Source organism: Diceros bicornis, chromosome 20 (genome assembly GCF_020826845.1).
Source record: "Diceros bicornis minor isolate mBicDic1 chromosome 20, mDicBic1.mat.cur, whole genome shotgun sequence".
Taxonomy (NCBI): domain Eukaryota; kingdom Metazoa; phylum Chordata; class Mammalia; order Perissodactyla; family Rhinocerotidae; genus Diceros; species Diceros bicornis.
Window position 1 is genome coordinate 40,334,404 of NC_080759.1, and position 20,555 is coordinate 40,354,958.

General features: G+C 33.2%; 1 protein-coding gene across 1 annotated transcript in view; it reads left to right on the forward strand.

The window, feature by feature from the left end:
• LOC131418950 (cadherin-9) overlaps positions 1-20,555 on the forward strand; it is an 87,636-nt gene that overhangs the window by 64,515 nt on the left and 2,566 nt on the right. Inside the window, exons 3-8 of the mRNA XM_058563509.1 lie at positions 356-475; positions 1,061-1,228; positions 3,386-3,573; positions 4,585-4,838; positions 17,601-17,737; positions 18,216-18,337. Coding sequence (XP_058419492.1) covers positions 356-475; positions 1,061-1,228; positions 3,386-3,573; positions 4,585-4,838; positions 17,601-17,737; positions 18,216-18,337 — 989 coding nt within the window. The remainder of the gene's footprint in view (positions 1-355; positions 476-1,060; positions 1,229-3,385; positions 3,574-4,584; positions 4,839-17,600; positions 17,738-18,215; positions 18,338-20,555) is intronic.

A 20,555-nucleotide genomic window follows, 5' to 3' on the forward strand; every position in this document is an offset into this window, starting at 1 on the left:
GCAATAAATGTGTTACTTGAAAATTGCATTTGCATTGTATTCAGTTAAAAATTCATGTCCCTCACAATATTTTCAGTCCATTAAAAGTGAAGTATATTTGTCTCATTATATTTACCTTTGTGATAAAATATGTTTTTGATTTTTCTTAGCTCAAACAATAAAATTAAGGAATATTTTTAAAAAAAGAATGAAGGAGAAAAGTGTGAAGTTTCTTTTGAGGCAGCATGATTTAAACAAATTTCTTTAAATATATAGCATAGTCTAACTCACCACACTACCAGCAATAATTTTTCAGAACGATCGTTTCAGATTTAGAAGTATTTAAGTGTGTGTGTTTGGGTGGGGTTTCATGCAGGTACATCTGTTATACAAGTGACTGCGACAGATGCCGATGATGCCAACTATGGCAATAGTGCCAAAGTGGTCTACAGCATATTGCAAGGGCAGCCATATTTTTCAGTGGACCCAGAATCAGGTAACAGCATTGAATACTTGGTATCTTTCTCAGTATGTAATACATCCTTTGCAGATGCACAATTCTGTGTAGATTTTTCTGTATTATAAAAGTTATCTATTCAGTATCATGTTTCTACTTATTCCGTGGAAACAAAAGCAAATTTCCTATTATTTAAATGGAGTATTTAAATTGTTAGCTCTTCAGCCTATCATTTATTGAGTTTAAATTTATGACACTAAATACAAAATTTCACAGAGATTCACCACGTTATGTGTCATAGGAAATACTCAAAACCTAAAGAATGTGATAATTATCAAAATTAAGCAGCTTTTTCATCTGAATATTTTTGATTGAAGTTAATTTTTTTAATCAAAAGGATAACTAAATTGATTTAGCAAAACTCATCCCCTGAACAATAGCCCATGGAAGAATTCTTTCTGTTCTGTCAATTATGTTAAATTGGTATGGACTGAAAGATTTATTTAGGTACACCAACATTTTATCTGTTTGTTATGATTAACTTCTATAAAATGGATCTTGCATAGCTTAATTTTAAAACTCAGTGACTAATATTATAAAATATTTGTCTACTTTTTCCAAAAGGCATAATAAAAACTGCATTACCAGACATGAGCAGAGAAAATAGAGAGCAGTACCAAGTGGTTATACAAGCCAAGGACATGGGTGGCCAGATGGGAGGCCTTTCTGGAACCACCACGGTGAACATCACTCTGACAGATGTCAACAACAATCCTCCTCGATTTCCCCAGAGTAAGGAAGCTTTCAGTGATTTCATGTCGGAAGGCTTCTCCAACACACTACAAACAGAGGCTAATATTTGTACTAATGGTTTCACTACTAGTTTATGCATAAAGGCAAATCCACAACCCCTTCCCTCACAAAATATCATAATTTCCCACAAATTGAAAGTGATTATGATCATTTTTATCATTGAGTAGGTAGTGAGAGAAAACATGGAAATGAGGTTATTTTGGCAACTTCAATTATCCTCTTCTACCTTTTGAAGAGTTATAAAGTTTTCTAGACTACCCTTCCCAACATTTGCTATGAGCATCTCCTTTTTCTTATCTCTTTCCTGGTTAAGAGTGTGGACTCTCAAGTCTGACTGCCTGGCTTCAAATCCTGTCTTTCACTTGTCTTGCCTTGGTTCTCTCATCTCAACATAAGAATTATAATCGCTGTTTAATCGAGTCTAAAACGCAGACTTGATGTTGCAATGTCTCTGAAATCAGATACTATATTAAAATCAATGCAAGTTGGTTTACTTGGCAGCATTTTTGTCTTTTCTTAGTGGCCCATAGAGTTATGGTATACGTTGGTTGTGATGGCATCTGAGACTTGTTCAAGTTTGCTGGTATCTGTTTCCTACTCGTCAACATTAAATCAGTCAATACCCTTTTAGTCATCATCAATTTAGGCATGTACGTTAAATCATAAATGTAAATGCTTTGCATGCCATGAGGTCCTACAAAAACAGATTCCTATTCTCTGCTGAAAATGTTTCCATTTTGCAGTGAATAAAAGTATAAAGTGTCCTATCTTGAAAAGTTCAATTAAGGGTCTCAAATTTAAATTTATGACATTGATTGTAATATGGTAAAGCATTTTTCCAGGCTAGTCAAATTTAAAATATTTAATGATTCAGCTTTGGAAGGTGGACATATACATATGATAAATGTTAAAAATCAAGTTTGCTGAGAACATGACTAATAAGCCTAATTAACATAAATCTGAATTTGCATTCAGTTTCTCTAAATATAAACCAAAAGAGTATGATTTGATGAATTTTGAAATGGCCACACTATAATTCTATGATCTATTATAATCTTAGCAAAAGTTTTGGAACTTTAATAGTAATAGTAAAAAGGTTCCAAAACTAGCTCCTGGGCTAAGCATATTAAAGACTTAATTTCATCTAATCCTCATAACAAACCTATGAGTTAACTGCTATCATTATCATCCTTATTTTATAAATGTGGAAATCAAGGGTTAGAGAATTTGACTAACTTACCCAGTGATGAGAATTCAAATCCAAGCAGTTGGATTTAGAAGTCCCTCTTCTTAACCACCAAGCGAACTGGAAAGAGAACAGACTTTGAAGTCAGAGAGACTTGGCTTTGCATTCTGCTTTTCCCACCTTTGCAGGATAATTTCCTTGAGCCCTATCTCTGAGGATAATATACCTATCTTGGTCCTCTGAGGACTGATGTTAGAATTAAATAAATTAATGTATATGGCCTGCAGCCTTATATAGAATTCAGCACGTATTAAGTGGTTTAGAACATTTCTGGCTTTCATTAACATTTTTTTGTAATTTTTTCCTGTTGTGTCTAGAATAGATGGTCACAAACTAAAATGCTTTCAGGGACAGCACACTGCAATATAATGATTGGCTGGAACTAAAGGAAACAGAAACATTCAATATCTCACTTAAAGACATAAATAAGGAAAAAAAAGAAATTGATGTGTATGGCTTTATTTTTCTATTCCTAACTTAGAATATAAAAACAAGTGCATGTTCTTCTAATTAATTTAATATACCTAACAATTTGTAATGACAATTTTGAAATCCCCAAATAAGCAGTAAATAATTGGTTTTCTTGCCCTCTTAAGTCAAAAGTTCTGGATTCTAATATCAGGCCTACCATTTGTTATCTAAATAACCTTGGGACACTCACTTAATATTTCTGAAACTTATATTTCTCATTTACAAAATGAGATTGTTCTGCCTTTGTAAGTTATTTTCCAACTTAATAAATCTATAATTTTTGACAGCTTACAATTTAACGTGATGAACAACTCTCCCAATTTAAAATTAATTTATTTAAGTAAAAAAAAGGCAGAGGAAATGAAAGATTTTTGTGATCTAAAGATGAAATGTCAAAACAGCTCTGGTTTAATTTTCAGGTACGTATCAATTTAATTCTCCTGAGTCTGTACCTCTTGGAACCCATCTTGGAAGGATAAAAGCCAATGACCCTGACGTGGGGGAAAACGCTGAGATGGAATACAGCATTGCTGAAGGAGATGGAGCAGACATGTTCGGTGTCATCACTGACAAGGATACACAGGAAGGCATTATAACTGTCAAACAGGTTTCTTTTCATTGTCTTCATTTTTTCATCGAGAGCTTTACGGTTTATTTTTGCTTTTCAGTTAAAAAAAGAAAAGCCTAGGATTTATTTTTTCCCATCTTCGACATGTTGTCTATCCTTCACAGAAGTGAGAATAGTTGTGACTTCACTTCAAATCAGTTGTTAAATATCTTCATCATTGACACTTAAAAAATTGATACAAAACCTCATATAAAAACTTGCTTGTGCTTCTAGTTAACAATAATCAATCTAGGATTAGATAACCTCAAAAGTACTTTTTAAAATATTTCTCCAAGGGAGAAAAAATAGGCCTGTAGCCATTACTTTATTTCATGCACTTTTCAAAATATTTGAATTATTAAATGTGATGGTCTATTCAAATAGATGAAACCCGAACTTGCTTTGTATTTTATGTTGGATTTCTTCATTTTTAATGTAGTGTGGGAGAACATTACAAACCTTTACATAGGATGATCCAGATAAATATTAATTACTTTATATTGATCTGGCTTCTCTGCTTTCATTCATATCTTGCTTTCCACAAGAGTTCAGATTAATGAAATATTTTTCTTTCTTTTTAAAATACCAGTTTTAGAAATATAGGAGCTAAGCAAGCAACTTATATGAGTAGTTTTCTAAATCTCTACTTCTTTAATCTTTCCTCTGATTTTAACTGTGTATAACTTTAATAATAATGATAGTAGTAATATATAACCTATATAACCATTAAATAACACTCCATTTACCTGGGACCACCAATATGTGAAATACATTATTAAGTGGGAATCAGTCTTAATGTGTATACTATTATATTCAGTTACCCCAAATAAGTTTAAGGCAAAACAGTTATTTACTAATTTATTTGATATACCTAATGAAGCAATATTTGGGAAAGTTATGTAACCAGAATTACTGGTAACATTAAGAGGGCTGGTTATTAAAATTTGAAATTATCTTCCATTGTTACGTCTGCTACCTTGTGCTAATTTACCTTATTTTATTTAACTTCAGAATTTAGATTTTGAAAACAAAATGCTGTACACTTTAAGAGTGGATGCAAGCAACACTCATCCTGATCCACGATTCCTACACCTGGGACCTTTCAAAGACACAGCTGTGGTCAAAATATCTGTGGAAGATATAGATGAGCCTCCTGTGTTCAGTAAAATTTCATACTTGATAGAAGTAGATGAAGATGTAAAGGAGGGCACCATCATTGGACAGGTTACAGCATATGACCCAGATGCTATGAACAATTTAATAAAGTAAGTATTTTGAGAAAATTTATGTTAGCAGAAAAATAATAATCTTCTCATTATTTACAAGCTGTGTGAAAAAAATATGTTGTACAACGTACGATCGAGTACTGTAATAATACAAAATAATTCCACAGCGCAAACTCCTAGTTGGCTGTCTTCTAACTGCTCTGGATATATTATTTCATTTGACTCTTATCACTTTACCAGGTAGATCCTGTTATTATACCTTTCTATAGATGATCAGACTAAGGCACTGAGCATTAAATAACTTGCCAAATAATTACTTAGTTGCAAAGCTGGATTGAGAATCAGGCAGTCTGGCTCCAAAGTCTGTGATTTTAATCCATTAGTTGTTGATGTGATTCTTGTCACATTGTCCTTCTTGGATAAATCATAGTTCAAATAATAAGTGATTTAAACAAATAAATTAGAAAAAACTGTGTTCTTTTAGTAACGCTAATAAGAGATACCTTGTAAATGTTGAAATATCTTCTTTTGAAAACAGCCCACTTAGCATACTGTATCAAAATTTTAGAGAAACAATATGTCAATTATATTCTAATAATACTAGAGAGAATTAGTAAAGGGAGTAATGGTATTGGAGAATGGTATAAGTATTAAAAATTAGTATTAGTATTGTGTAGTATAGTATCGTGTACAACTTTCCCAAAGTTTATATGTTGTATTGACCATTTAAAAGCATTAAAATATGCCAGAAACTTAAATGATTCTCATTCATGGTGCTTAAGAAGAATGTAAATATAGTTGCAACATAAATGGATGAATAGGATGAGTGGATGAAGATAGATATCTGGATGAAGACATAGAAGGCTGAAGAGACAGATAAATAATGTATTATCTGTTAATGTGTGGCTGGTAAAATGCCTGAAATTCTACTTTTTTAAATCTATTTTTCTAATTAAGGAAAATGAATGGTTAAATTATTATTGGGAATGCCCAAGTTTCCTAGAATTCATGTCATACTATCACACATAGAAAATTAATAACCACAATACTAAATATGGACTTATTAATTGTTGTTTAAGATGTAATGACTATTCAACAGTGTTAATTTACAAAGTGATGTTTATTACACTAAATAAATCCTAATGAATATTTAATTTGTTGGTTGATTAATATATTATTAAAATAAAGACATAGGCCATAAAATTTTAATCTGTAGCTAATACTCAGATTATATTAGCTTGAAATATTTGTTTAATTTTAGGTTAATCAGAATATAATTCACTCAACTTCCTCTTCTAAATAAATGTTTGGATTCAAATTATGTATTTTGTATATTGTTCAACATTACTTTTAAAACATGAGTTATAATAATACCAATGAATATATTATTTTACCCTGACATTTTTTATCAACTTGCATCAAATGTATTAATTTAAAATCTCCATGTTGTATAAAACAAACTCCTAAAATGAAATGAATAAGTACTCTAGTTTTCCAATGGTCTATGTATATGTACTAGCAACTTTATATCCAAAATAATGTTTATTTGTATTTGATTGAAAGTGTATGTGGTGGCTTGGTTTTGGCATCTCTTATATGTACATTTTTTTTAAAGTAACAAAAGGAAGTTTAAAGTACTTTCATATTCTTTGCAATACTGATATCAAAATAAATCACTGCTTAGATTGAAAAAGGATAAGGATTACTCATACTAATAGCTATAAATGCTCAATAGTTTTTGCCAGATTCCAAAAAAAAAGTAGTCAACGTTGGCTGTGTCTTCATTTCTCCTTAGTATTTGCAGCACTAAATACTTATTCTACAATCCCACGTTCGTATTTTTGAAAAAGTCATTTGTCAATTAACATCGCCCACTGTTAGAAAGTTCTGTAGACAAGTGGCAGTATATTACCTCTTTCAGATGAAGAACCATTTATTGCCAAACTATTGAGCATTTCTTGGTATGAATGCGATCAAATCTTAATAATCTGCTGATCCTTTCCTATTCATTTTGTATGATATCTTGCATATTAGGAATTCAGTACATGTTGGTGGACTCGAGAGGCACGCTCAGTCTTCCATGTTGCCAAGGGTATTTGTTTATTTATTCAGAGAACATCAAGAGTCTCATTAAGCTTTATCTGATTTTTTTTTTTTTTTAAATTTACTCAACAAGCTCTTAACGATAGTCAGGCAAGAATAGCTTTATTAAATACTGAAATGTCTTTTTTGTGTGTGTGTGTGAGGAAGATCAGCCCTGAGCTAACATCCATGCTAATCCTCCTCTTTTTGCTGAGGAAGTCCGGCTCTGAGCTAACATCTATTGCCAATCCTCCTCCTTTTTTCCCCCAAAGCCTCAGTAGATAGTTGTATGTCATAGTTGCACATCCTTCTAGCTGCTGTATGTGGGACGGCGGCCTCAGCGTGGCCGGAGAAGCAGTGCATCGCTGCGCACCGGGATCCCAACCCAGGCCGCCAGTATCGGAGCGCGTGCACTTACCCGCTAAGCCACGGGGCTGGCCCATAGCTTCATCTGATCTTTAACACTGCTTTCTGCACAAATGTTTTCATCTTATCATTGAGTCAAATACAAGCAAGAAAATATATGTTCTGTTATTCATATTGTTTAAATTTGAATTTATTAAAATTTAAATTCATTGAATTCAGCACGAGACTGTCAAACATTTTGCCTATCCTTTCCTCCACAAAATAATTATCATTTATGGAACACTTGCTATGAATTAAAAACTGTCTAAAGAGCTTTAAATTTATTAGCTCATTTAAGCCTCACCACAACTTAGTAAGGCAGGTACAATTGTTATCACTCTCATTTTATAGAAAAATAAACCGAGATGCAAAGAGTTTAAGGAACTTTCCCAAGGACACAGTAGAAATAATTAGCCGACTAAAGATTCAAACTATTGTTGATCAGAATATGTAGCCAATTCTTTAGCAGATATACTGTGCTTTCTCACTGAGCGGATCATTAGATAGAGATAATTAATATAATGTTTCTCATTTGTGGGCTAATTCAACTGACCTCAGTGGTACTACGCAGAGCTCTTAAGTACAAAATTATGCAAAAGGCTTCTGTCCCTCAGACTTCAGTCTACTTTCTCTTGATTCTTTCCATTGCCCACAATAGGGAATTTCACAGGCTAACTCTATAGACATGTTAGCCTAGAAAATTATAACTTTATTTTCGTTCTTCTTTAACAGATTTATTAAGGCATTATTGACCACAATAAACTGCACAAACTTAAATTGTGTGATTTGATGAACTTTGGCATATTCATACACCCATTAGAACGTCACCAAAATCAAGATAATGCATATATCTCTAACACCAAAAAGTTTCCTCATGTCCCTTTGTGATACTTCCCACTGTAACTTCCAGAAACCCAACCCCATCCTCAGGCAAACATTGATCTGATTTCTGTCAATATCAATGAGATTAGATTGAATTTTCCTGAATTTATACAAATGAAATTATACAGTATTTATTCTCTTTTGTCTAACTTAGCATAATTATCTTGAGATTTTTTTTCCATATTGCTGCGTGCATCAATAGTTCATCTTTCTAATTGCTGAATAGTAGCCTAATATACGGAAGTACCACAATTTGCTTATCTGTTCACTTGTTGGTTGACATTTAGAGTTGTTTCGAATACTTGGAGATTACAGTACCTTTATACACATTTGTATACAAGTACACATACAAACATTTGTGTATTAAAATTTGCATAGTTACATGCTTTCATTTTTCTTGGGTAAATACCTAGGGGAGTTACGACTGGACCATATGGCAGATATGTGTTTACCTTTTAAGAATCTGCCATGTTGTTTAAAGTGGTTGTACAATTTTACAATCCTACCGGCGTGTATGATGGTTCCAATTTCTCCACATACTCATCAACACTTGGTACAGTCATCCTTTTTAATTTCAGCCATTCTACTAAGTGTATAATAGTATCTCCATTCCCCTTATGAATATACTATAATGGCTAAAGATGTTGAGCATTTTCTCATACGTTTATCTGCTACCCATATGTGTTCTTTGATGCAATGTCTATTCAAATATTTGCCTAAATTTTACTGGGTTGTTTCTTTATTATTGATTTGAACATATATATGTAGATACATGGATAGATACACACACACAATACAAATAAGTCCTTTATCAGGCATGTGGTTTGCAAATATTTTCTCGCAGTCAGTGGCTTGTATTTCCGTTCTCTTCAAGCGACTTTCAAAAAGCAAAAGTTCTCAATTTTGATGAAATACAATTTATTAACTTGTGAATTTATGGATCAAGCTTTTAGTGCCTTATCTAGGAAACCATCTGCCTAATCCCGAAATTTTTATTGTATGTTTTTTTCTAGAAGATTTATTGTTTTCAGCATTCTGCGTACATCTATGATTCATTTTCAGTTAATTTTTATATGGTGTGAGGTATTGGTCAAAGTTCTTTTTTTTTGTATGTGGATATCCAATATGTCCAGCACCCTTAGTTGTAAAGACTAACCTTTTCATTGAACAGTCTTTGTATCTTTGATAAAATTCAATTGTCCATATATGTATGGATCTAACCCTGGGCTCTCTCTTCTATTGTAATTATATATTTACCTATGTTTACAAAAATGACACACTTTTGTGTAGCTTTATAAAAAGTCTTGAAATTAGTTATGTTTGTCATTTAACTTTTTTTTTCTTTTCTAAAGTTGTTTGATAATTCTAAGTCCTTTGTATTTTCATGTGTCAACTGCAACAAAAGAGCCTTCTGGGATTTTTATTGGGACTGTGTTGAATGTGTAGATCAGAGTAGGCAGAATTGATGACATCTTATTGATATTGAATCTATTAACCCGTAAAAAATGCATATTTCTTCCACTTACTATAGGACTTTTTTAAGAAATGTTTGTGCTTTTATGTGTACAAATAAAGAACATCTTTTATGTATATTTTTATTGCCTTATTGCAATGGCAAGAATCTCCAGAACAATGTTAAATAGAAATGATAAGAGCAGAAATTCTTGCCTTCCGCCTTATGAGGAAACTATTGAGTCTTTCATCATTCAGTATGATGCTTTCTGTAGGTTTTTTAAAATAGTCTTTATAGAGTTGAGAAAATTTTCTTCTATTCCTTTGATTCTGACTATTTTTTCAGAAATAAAAGTTGGATTTTGCCAAATGATATTTTCTGTGTCTATTGAGATGACCATACAGTAAAATGATGAATTATTTTGATTGATTTTTCAAATATTAAACAAGCCCTGCAATATTGGGATAAATGCCACTTAGCCATATTATACTATAATTATTATATATTGCTGGATTCAATTTACTAAATTTTAAAAATAATTTTGCATCTATGTTTATAACAGATATTAGTTTATAGCTTTTTTTCATGTAATGTCTTTAGATTTGGTGTCATGGTACTAATACTGTCTCAAAGAATGTAGTATAACCTCCTCTCTTAATTTTCTGAAAGAGTTTGCATAAAATTATCATTATTTTTTCTTAAATGATTGGTGGAAATTAAAAGCAAAGATATTGAGGACTGTAATTTTCTTTTTTATGTGTGTTATAACTACAAATTGTATTTTTCTAATAGTTGTAAGCCTCTTCAGGTTATCTAATTCTTGCATTGTTTGTTTTGCTTTGTTTTAATTTTTCTTCATCTTTCAGAGAATTTGTGAATTTCATCAAAGTTGAAAAAGTTGTTCAAAATATTTTCATATTATCCTTTTGGTATCTTTAGTAATGACAGCCTTCTCTGATATTGTTAATTTGTATCTACTTTCTTTATTTTTCCTGACCAGTGTGACTAAACTCTCGTACAGTTTATTGATCTCAAAGAACTAACTTTTGGTTTCATTGATTTTTTTCAATTGTTTGTTCATTTGTTTTCTATTTCATTGGTTTTTTGCTCTAATCTTCATTCTTTTTTCCACTTACATTGTTTCATTTATTCTTATTTTCTGTTTCCTTGAGTTGGAAACTGAAGTCATTGATTTGAGACCTATTATTTTTCTCATATGTACACTGTAGTGATATAAATTTTCTTCTAAGTACAGCTTTAGATATGTCTCAGAACAATCTGACATGAATATAAGATTTCATCTTTCCTTAATTACGTTTTAAGAATATATTTCTATCCTTTTGCTGTTACTCTATTTCTGCCTTTATATTTAAAATATGTTTCTTGTAAGAAACATATAGTTGTTTGTCACTTTATTACACAATCTAACATTCTGTACCTTTTATTTGAAATATTCAGACCATGTACATTTTATGTAACTATTGATTACATCTTGTTATTTGTTTTCTGATTGTTCTGTCTTTTCTTTGTTTCTTTGTTCTTATTTTCTCTCTTCTTTGTATTAACACTGCTTTTTATTTTGGATTTCTTTTGCTTTCTTTGGTTTTGCATTTTTGTAAATACTCTTGAGCTGTGTTCAGATGTGTGGTTAAGTTACTTGAAACAGTTTAGTCCTTTGGACCTTGCTTTTGTGTTTTACTAGTAGCCCTTTGTCTAGGACTAATTTTGTCCCACAAATCAGGTAAGAACTTTCTGAGTAGTCTACCAAAGCTCCAAGGGTTATGAGTGTTCCTACTTTGGCTGGTGGGAACTAGAACAATTCTCAGTCACATACTAGTTCACAGTTTTGCTTCTTCTAATCCCAGTGATTGGTTACTTCTTTGACTTTGTTTTATCTGCTCCCGTGTGGATTCTGATAAATACTCACTTGAAGATTTGAATGGAATCCTCCTCAAATTTCTGTATTTCTCTGTGATGCTCTCTCCTCTGAAGTACCCTGCTGAGCAAATTCTAGCTACTATGGTATCCCCAAATTCTCATCATTGTGTCCTGAACTCAGGGAACTGACAGATTCCATTTGGGCTCCCATTTCTTGTGTTATTGTCTAGAAACCCTCCTAGGTAGCAAGCTAGAGAAGTTTTAGGGATCACATAATTTCTTCCTCTTTTCTCAGGGATTACTGTCTTTGTTTCCTGGTGTCTAACGCTTCAAGAATAATTGTTTCATATATTTCATCTCGTTTTTAGTTTTTTGGGAGAGGCAGAGGTGGTAAATCCAGCCACTATTAATCCATATTTGCTAGAAGAGGACATTCAAAATATCATTTTTAAACATGTTTTTGATTATATAATCATAGTCATTCATTTTAGAAAACATGGATTGCACAGGAGATTTGGTAGCAAATATGATGTCTATAATTTTCCCTTCAACAGATACTCCAGTGCTATTTTATTCTAATTCCATCAAGTATTCAAACTTCAAACAATTTATCAATTCCTTAACTAATTTTCATTAAGTAGAGCACCTTAAAATATACATAGAAGTTTATGTATTTTTATTAATTGTGAATATTTGCTAATTTCATTAAATTCCTTAAACTTTTATTGTATAAATAACACACTATCTTGTAAGTGATACATCACTGATGCAAAATTAGATTGTTTATTATTTCCTCAAGATACAACTTGAGGGATAAAATTTCTGGGTCAAAGACTGATCGTAAAATTTGCAACCTTGCTTCATAGTATGTAAAAGTGGCTGATAAATTTTAAAGTTCATAGGTCTGCCAGAAATATTTGCTTTTTATAGGGTATTCAAGTCTTGAAAAAACAGTGAACAGTAGTTTTAACTGTAAAATCTCAAGAATTATGACAAAGAGAAGAAAAATATTGAGAGAAAAAATTAATCTCAAATTATGTTCCTAAAATTATACTGCCAAGTCTGCCGATATATAAGACCATGCCAAAAACTATAGCGTATAGGCTGATTCCTGTTAGTATAAAAATGTATGCAAGAAAAAAAAAAACTTTCATTATCCAATTATAGTGTGAAAAACCAGCAATAATTCAACAAGGAGGCAACATTGTAATATGTGATTCTTTTGTTAGCTCTGATAGAATTTAGAAGGGTGACTGGTCCCCAGAGCAGAAGTAGGCTATGATAAGTATCATGGAGAAACATTTTTGAGGGAAAGCTTGGGAACTAATTCTCACCCACCAGTAAATCTGTTCATCCAACATATTTTCTGAAATACAGCTGCCACTTGCAACATGAGATTATACTTACAATTAGCAGCTGTTGTCAGCTCTGCTTCATCTCATTAGTAATCATGGATTTCCCAAGTTATAGGGTTGATTATAGCTTTACAGGTTCTGAAAGAACATGTTGTCTCATTTCACACCTATTTTATGCTCGACATATTTAAAGTTCAACGAATTTTAGAAGAAATCCATTCTACTGCAGTCAAATCAAGATGTAAGTACAAAACAAACTTGGTGGTGAGAAATTCAGTTATGCCTCAGTAAAATGTACATGATTCTACCATAAGCTGGAATAAGCGAATAAGTGCATTTCCTATATATCAGTGCTTCCCTAATATTTGCTTGATTTTATTACAGAGAGTAAAATAATAATTTTAAAATACTGTCACTAACATCTGCAAAAGAAACAAAAAAAGATTTGCACTATTTGTTCAAGCATTCTATAGCCACATTCTCACTTTGAAGAGGAATGAAGCTTTCATAGTTCATAGCTAGGAAACACATTTCTGGAAAGCAGGAGCTGGAAAGCAAAAAGCAAACCCACAGCCTAATTATGTTGTAGAAGATATACCTGGAATTCAGTAAAGGAAAAGGAATGCTATCTTTGAGATATTTCTGCATGTTACTGATTGGTTCTGGTATCTGTAATTTAATTTACATGTTTTCTTGTCATAGATAAAAATATAGGGATCTGATGTGTGTTTGATTCCTAATAGTAGAACATAAAAACAAAAAGCAAAGAAAATAAAACCAGAGTTCAGCTTCTGCAGGCTGTTCTTTTGTGCTTTTTCCCTTGTTATTTGTGGCCTATATGACTGGATCCTGTCTTAGCAGCAGGTGTTCATTCCAAAAATGATGCCAGTGGTCTTTTTTTAAAATTTTTGTTCAAAATTCAATGTAAGGAGATCAATAAAATATTGTTGTTTTAATAGACCATCTGCTGGCACATAGAGATTGCTTTGTCCTATGTTGTTTGTCAGACTCTTTCTGGTTATTTGTCGTAATCCAGTGTATTTATTATTAATAGGTAAACCAGAACGCCCTATTCTGTGTTGAAAATAGAACAGTGGCTTCTAAATAAAAGGAAATTATCTCTGGGCTTTGACAAATTGTGAGACATCATTTGCACTAGGGCAAATTTCTGAATATAGACCTGAAAGTTTGCAGAGTTAATGTTAAAGTGAGCTATTTTTAAATCGTCAAAGAAGTGATTCTCCTTCATGAATTCTTAACTTAAAAAATAGTGCTTTTCAAGGTTAAACCTTAGAGTAGAGCAGGCAGAAACTCAGACTTATTTTGATCACACATAAGCTCCAAGTGAGTCAAAGCTGGACTTGTATAATGTTAGAATTGTTAGCTATTCTTCAATCATAGAAACCCCCATGCTAATCCCTAGGGCAAGTAGCAGTGGTCACAAAGGGATTTTTATTTTTGATTTTGATCTTCAATGCAAACAGTAGGAAGAATCCAAGATCTATTCAGCTGTAAGCAGACAATGGTTAACTATTGACCTTTCCAACAATGGAGAGAAATATATACAGGTGAACACATAGATGTGGTTGGGTTATGTTCTTTTACTTTGCTTTCTTGATGTTCATTTTAGGTTTGTTTTTATTCACAAGAAGAGTTTGGTGTAAGTATTTAAGGAAAATAGAACATTTTAAAAAATATTCCACTGACTCTCTCAGCCCGTATTAGGAAACAAATTGTAGGATGGTTGACACCTAGAGAGAGGAAACACTATATTTTGTTTTATTTTAGCATCATTAAGCAATAGAGATTAAAAAAGAGAAAATTTAATATGACTGCTCTCCTCTATTTTAGTACATTAATAGTTATTTTAAAAATAAGATCTATCTCAAATCCTTGTCTGACAATGAATTGTTGGTTAAAACCCAGTATAACTTTTGGTTCTAGGAAATGTGTATACACAAAACATACACACACACACACACACACACCCCATTATCAATTTTTATATATTTATTTTTATTGCTAGGTTTCTAATTATGCTCTATTTCCTTAGGATTTTCCACACCATAAGTATAGCTTCTCTTGGACAGTGACCATATGTCACATGAGTTTTTTTTTTTTAATTTCCAAAATTATTCTTATAACACCATGTAAGAAAATGATAATCATGATTATCAAAAAATTGAGGGAATACAACCATTTCCACGCAGCTCTATTGTCCATTGCACAACCTTTCCAAAGGACAACAAGAAGGTGATCCAGCTGGTTCCATGTTTTGGGAGTAAGGTCCAGAAAGGAACGGAGACCAGCTACGTAGTTTTTAGCTATTTCGTCTTTGAGATGAAATGCAATATATATAAATATTTTTCCACATACCCAAATACTCACTTTGAAATAGTATCTGAGAGTCTGAAACAATTATTTTACAAAATTTAGCAGAAAATAAATTAGGCAAGAACCATGATGTACTATATTAAATCGTTAAAATTATTTTAGAAATCTGGATTTACCAATGGATCCCTTACATTCAACATAGTTCTCATAGCAATAGACTAAGTCATGGATTCTTTATTAAAATAACCAAAAAAACCAAAAAATTCATAGAATTTAGATAAATATTTGCCACTGATATTTTAAAAATTGCCAACGTTTCACAAAGTTTAGAACATTGGGTACTAAGTATCTATTACTTATGTTTGACCAAGTCAGTGCCTGATAGTGAATATGTTACAGATTTATAATGGAAGCTGTAATTCTCTAATTCACAGATCAAAAAGGAAATCATTTGCTAAGTGCTTTTGGTAAGATATCTAGAAAAATGAGAACTACACCAGAAGCTGATTAGTCTGTTACTGTTACTTGTCTGTCATTGTTCTTCCTTTTCCTGTCCTTATTCTAACCAATTTATCCCATTGTCTTTAGTTTTGCTATATAAAACCTTATCCATAGCCCTACAACATGAGATTCACCTAAAAGTTTGTTAGAAATGCAGAATCCCAGCTCCCATAGCAGACCTACTGAATCAGAATCTATTTTTAACAAGATTCCAATGTGATTCATATGAACATTAATGTTTGAGTAACACTTAGTTTTCTACATGGCTCAATTAAACACTCAGTAGCAGAAATCTCAAATGGATGTAAAAATGTTAGCTAGTACACCCTAACATGGCCTGATGTAACTAAAGGATTTTCGTGTAAGCTCGCCTTTTAAAAGATTTCTCTTTTGAGTATTAGCCTTCCATTGCTGCCATACCAAATTACCATAAACTTAGTGGCTTAAAGCAACCCAAATTCATTATCTTACAGTTCTATAGGTCAGAAATTTGGTATGAGTCTCACAGGGCTGAAGTCCAGGTGTTGGTGTGGGCAGGGCCACATTCCTGTCTGGAGATCCCAGGAGACAATTGTTTCCTTGCTTATTCAGGTCATCAGCAGATTTCAGTTCCTTGCAGTTATAGGACTGAAATTCCTGTTTTCTTGCTGGCTGTCAGCTGAAGGTTCATTTCCAGTTTCTAGAGGCCACCTGCATTCGTTGGCATGTGGCCCTCTTCTGCCATCTGCAAAGCTAGCAAGAAGCGGTCAAGCCCTTATCATACTTTGAATCTCTCCCTTTTTTCGTCTCTATCATCTCTGTAGAGGACTTCTCTGCCTTCCTCTTCCACTTTAAAGCGTTCACATAATTAGTTTAGGGCCATCCAGATAATTAAGGATAATCTCCTTTCTCAGTGTTTTTTTTTTTTTTTTTTTTTTTGTGAGGAGATCAGCCCTGAGCTAACATCCGCCAATCCTCCTCCTTTTTTGCTGAGGAAGACGGCCCTGGGCTAACATCGGTGCCTATCTTCCTCCATTTTATATGGGACGCCGCCACAGCATGGCTTACCAAGCAGTGCGTCGGTGCGCGCCCGGGATCCGAACCAGCGAACCCCGGGCCGCCACAGCGGAGCGCGCGCACTTAACCGCTTGCGCCACCGGGCCGGCCCCCTTGCTCAGTGTTTTTAACCAGTCGTACCTGTGAAGTTACTTTTACCATATAAAGTAACATATTCCCAGGTTCCAGGGATTAGGAGGTGGACATCTTTTTTTGTGGGGGAGAGGCATTATTTTCCAACCATAGAGTGATACAAAGTTTATGGTGACATCTTCTATATCCAGCTCTGATGAAAAACAGTCACAGAACTCTGTCTGATATGTCATTTTTATATGGAGTGGGTTGCAGGGATAAATTGGAGGATGGCCTTTGATTCAGCTGAGATGTTCCTTGAATAGAGAGGCATTCAAGAGCAATGTATTTTACAACAGCCTCTCTATATTCACTTATACTCATAAGGACTCTGTGGGCACATATCCTTATGTGTTTTTTTTAACATAATTTCAATTTATCTAAAGCGATTGACTCTATCAAGTTCAATATGACTGTTTAATATGTTTCAAGCACTGCAATAGGTCTATAATAGGATAAGTAAATCAAGTGACAATTAAAAATTCACTTAAAAGTTGCCACTAGGATTCCTGAGTATAAACAATAACTCCAAATTACATGTAATCATAGAATAATAATGATGGGAACACCCAAATATATCAAATTGTCTAGATGGCAATTATATTAAATACAAATTCAAGAAAATTATTAGCATTTTGTTAGTCATGTCTTTTTTAGCACATTTTGTGAATTGTCTATCAGAAATAGTAGATAAATTTATAATCTTAAAACAATGACTGGGTTTATGAATCTCTTTTCTGCCAGATACTCCGTTGACCGGCATACTGATATGGACCGGATTTTTAGCATCCACTCAGAAAATGGCTCTATTTTCACTTTGAAGTCTCTTGACCGGGAATCATCTCCTTGGCACAACATCACTATTACAGCCACAGAAATAAGTAAGTTGGAAATACATCCATCTGAACACATTATTTTTCACTGAAGTGGCAAAATAATGGCGTTAAGTAGACTCTGTTTCTTGAATGTAATGATTTTATCATTAGCAAGATCTGAGAGAAATGATTTAGTGTGTTGGATTTTTAAATTATTTTAATGGTTGTAAAATATTCATTTATTTTAAACATGATTTTCTTTTACACCTTACTGTGGGATAGAAATATAATCTAACCTTATAAAAATAATTGATCAGTCTCAGAAAATTATCTCTTACAAATAGTACTTCATTCTCAATCATATTCTCCTCTTTTTATCATGCTTTCCATCTAGACCATGTAAGAAAGCTGAGATATCCATCAGCAATGCAATCAAGAAAGTGAATACCACCGAAATGACCGGTTGCTAAGTTACAAATGGGGCACGTGGTATCATGGCTTCTCTGTAAATGAGACTGAAATCTTACACGTGTTCTCGTTGCAGATAACTCAAAACAAAGTAGCCACGTCCCTGTCTTCATCAGAATTCTAGATATAAATGACCATGCTCCGGAATTTGCCATGTACTATGAAACATTTGTTTGTGAAAATGCCAAACCTGGGCAGGTAAATACAATTATTATAAACTTTACAAAAAAATTTCATCCTCACAGAGGCATTTGACATTACATTAATTAACTTGCACAATTTTTTTTATGTCAACTATTGTCAATCCTCCTTGTCACTTATCTCCTCTTACCAAAAAGCTCACAATGATCTCAAAATGATGACTTTCAAAATTGTTTTTATTATGAAATCCATGATATAATAGGGTAAATTATAATATATACTTTAATTTACATACCAGGTATATAACGAATATCATGTATGTAAAAAGTTCCTACCTGGATTCACGATTATGCTGATACTGAGTTATATTCATGAATAGAATGGAAGTATATTATTAAATAAAACCTGCAGTATGAAAATGAAATTGTTCTATGTTAGTATAAAAAGAATTGTAGTAATGTTTTGTTGATTACATTTTGCCACTTTTAATTGCCCAGTCAGGCCGTTTTGGTTTGATATAGCTCATATTTTGTTTGTGATTTTTTGACTTTAATATTATTAAGATAAAAAAGATTTTTAAAAGTTACAAATTCCCCTGCAAAGTAATAGTTAAGATATCTCTAATTTTAAGTGAATGTAGGGTATGTTCATTTTTGACACTAATATAGTATTTTACAAATAACAGAAACTGCACAAATTTTACTGAAAGCAATTTTAACCAGTTATTTAGATATTTCTTTAAGGAAAAAGTAAGCGGAAGTTAGGAATACATAATTCCATCATATCTTTTTAAATATAGAAAATAAAGTGAAATACAATCTTTCTTCTATTCCAGTAGAGATTATAATGAATTGAATGTTTCTGTCCCCCCAAAATTCATATGTTGAAGCCTTAACCCCCCGTTATGGCTATATTTGGAGATGGGGCCTCTAAGGAAGTGACTAAGGTTAAATGAGGTCATAAGAGTGGGGCTCTGATGTGATAGGACTAGTGTCTTTTAAATGAGACACCAGAGTTAGAGGAAGCCTAGAGGAGAGCCAGGACTTTCACCACTGCCCAGCCCAGCAGTAATGAGACCATCCCCTATGCCTTTAGTATAAGTGAAAATCAGATGGGGAGCAGTAACAAGGCACTCCTACCCTTCCCACCCAGGGTGCTATCAGCAGAGGCCTAGTGGGGAGATGGAAATCCCACCACTGCCCAGCAGTAATGAAGATCCCCACCTTGGATGTGCACAGATGTTGGGGGGGAATATGGACTTCCACCCCCACCTGGAAATAGTGAGGTGGCCCCCCCTTCCCCTGCCAAATCAATGTTAAATTTCCCAAATGTCATAAAACATATAAATCTACAGATTCAAGAAGCTAAGTGAATCCCAAAAACAGTCCATTTAATTAAGATTCTTGAAATGACAAAATTTTAGAAATGGGGAACAGATTAGTGGTTGCCAGGGATTAGGAGGGGGTGAGGGCAACAAGGTAGTGGGTGTGGCTATAAAAGGATAACACAGGGGATCCCTGTGGTGATGGAAATGTTCTGTATCCTGACTGTATCAATGTCAAAATCTTGGTTTTGATAGTGTACAATGGTTCTACAAGATGTTACCATTTGGGGGACATTGGATCAGGGGGTGTGAAACCTGTCTGTATTATTTCTTACAACTTTCATGTACATTTGTCTCAGAATAAAAAGTTTAATTAAAATAAAATAAATTAAAAAAAAGAAGAGACACCAGAGAGATCACTCTCTCTCTCTCCATGCACATGCACAAAAGAAAGGCCATGTGAGGATGTAACAGGAAGGCAGCCGTCTGCAAGCCAGGAAGAGAGCTCTCATCAGGAGCCCACCATGCTGGTACCTCGATCTTGGACTTCCAGCTTCCAGCATTGTGAGAAAATATATTTCTGTTGTTTAAACCATCCAGTCTGCAAGTACTTTGTTATGGCAGCCCAAGAAGGCTAAGAAAGAGATACATACCACATTGCACTTACATTCACAAAAATAACAGTGAGGTTTTTATTTTCCTTTTGCCAGCAAAGAATCATTACACAGTTATTTGGATTAAAAATTGTTTTCCTCTTTTCACTTTACAACATGTAATGGGCATAGTCTCAGTTCAGTAAATGACTATTTTTAATTTGATGCTTAATTTTCACGGCATAGCTATACGTTAATAAGCTTATTCAACTACCCACCTATTAATGGAAATTTGGTTTATAAACAAACTGCTACTCTAGCAGACAGCACTGTAAAGAGCACTGCAGTACATTTATAT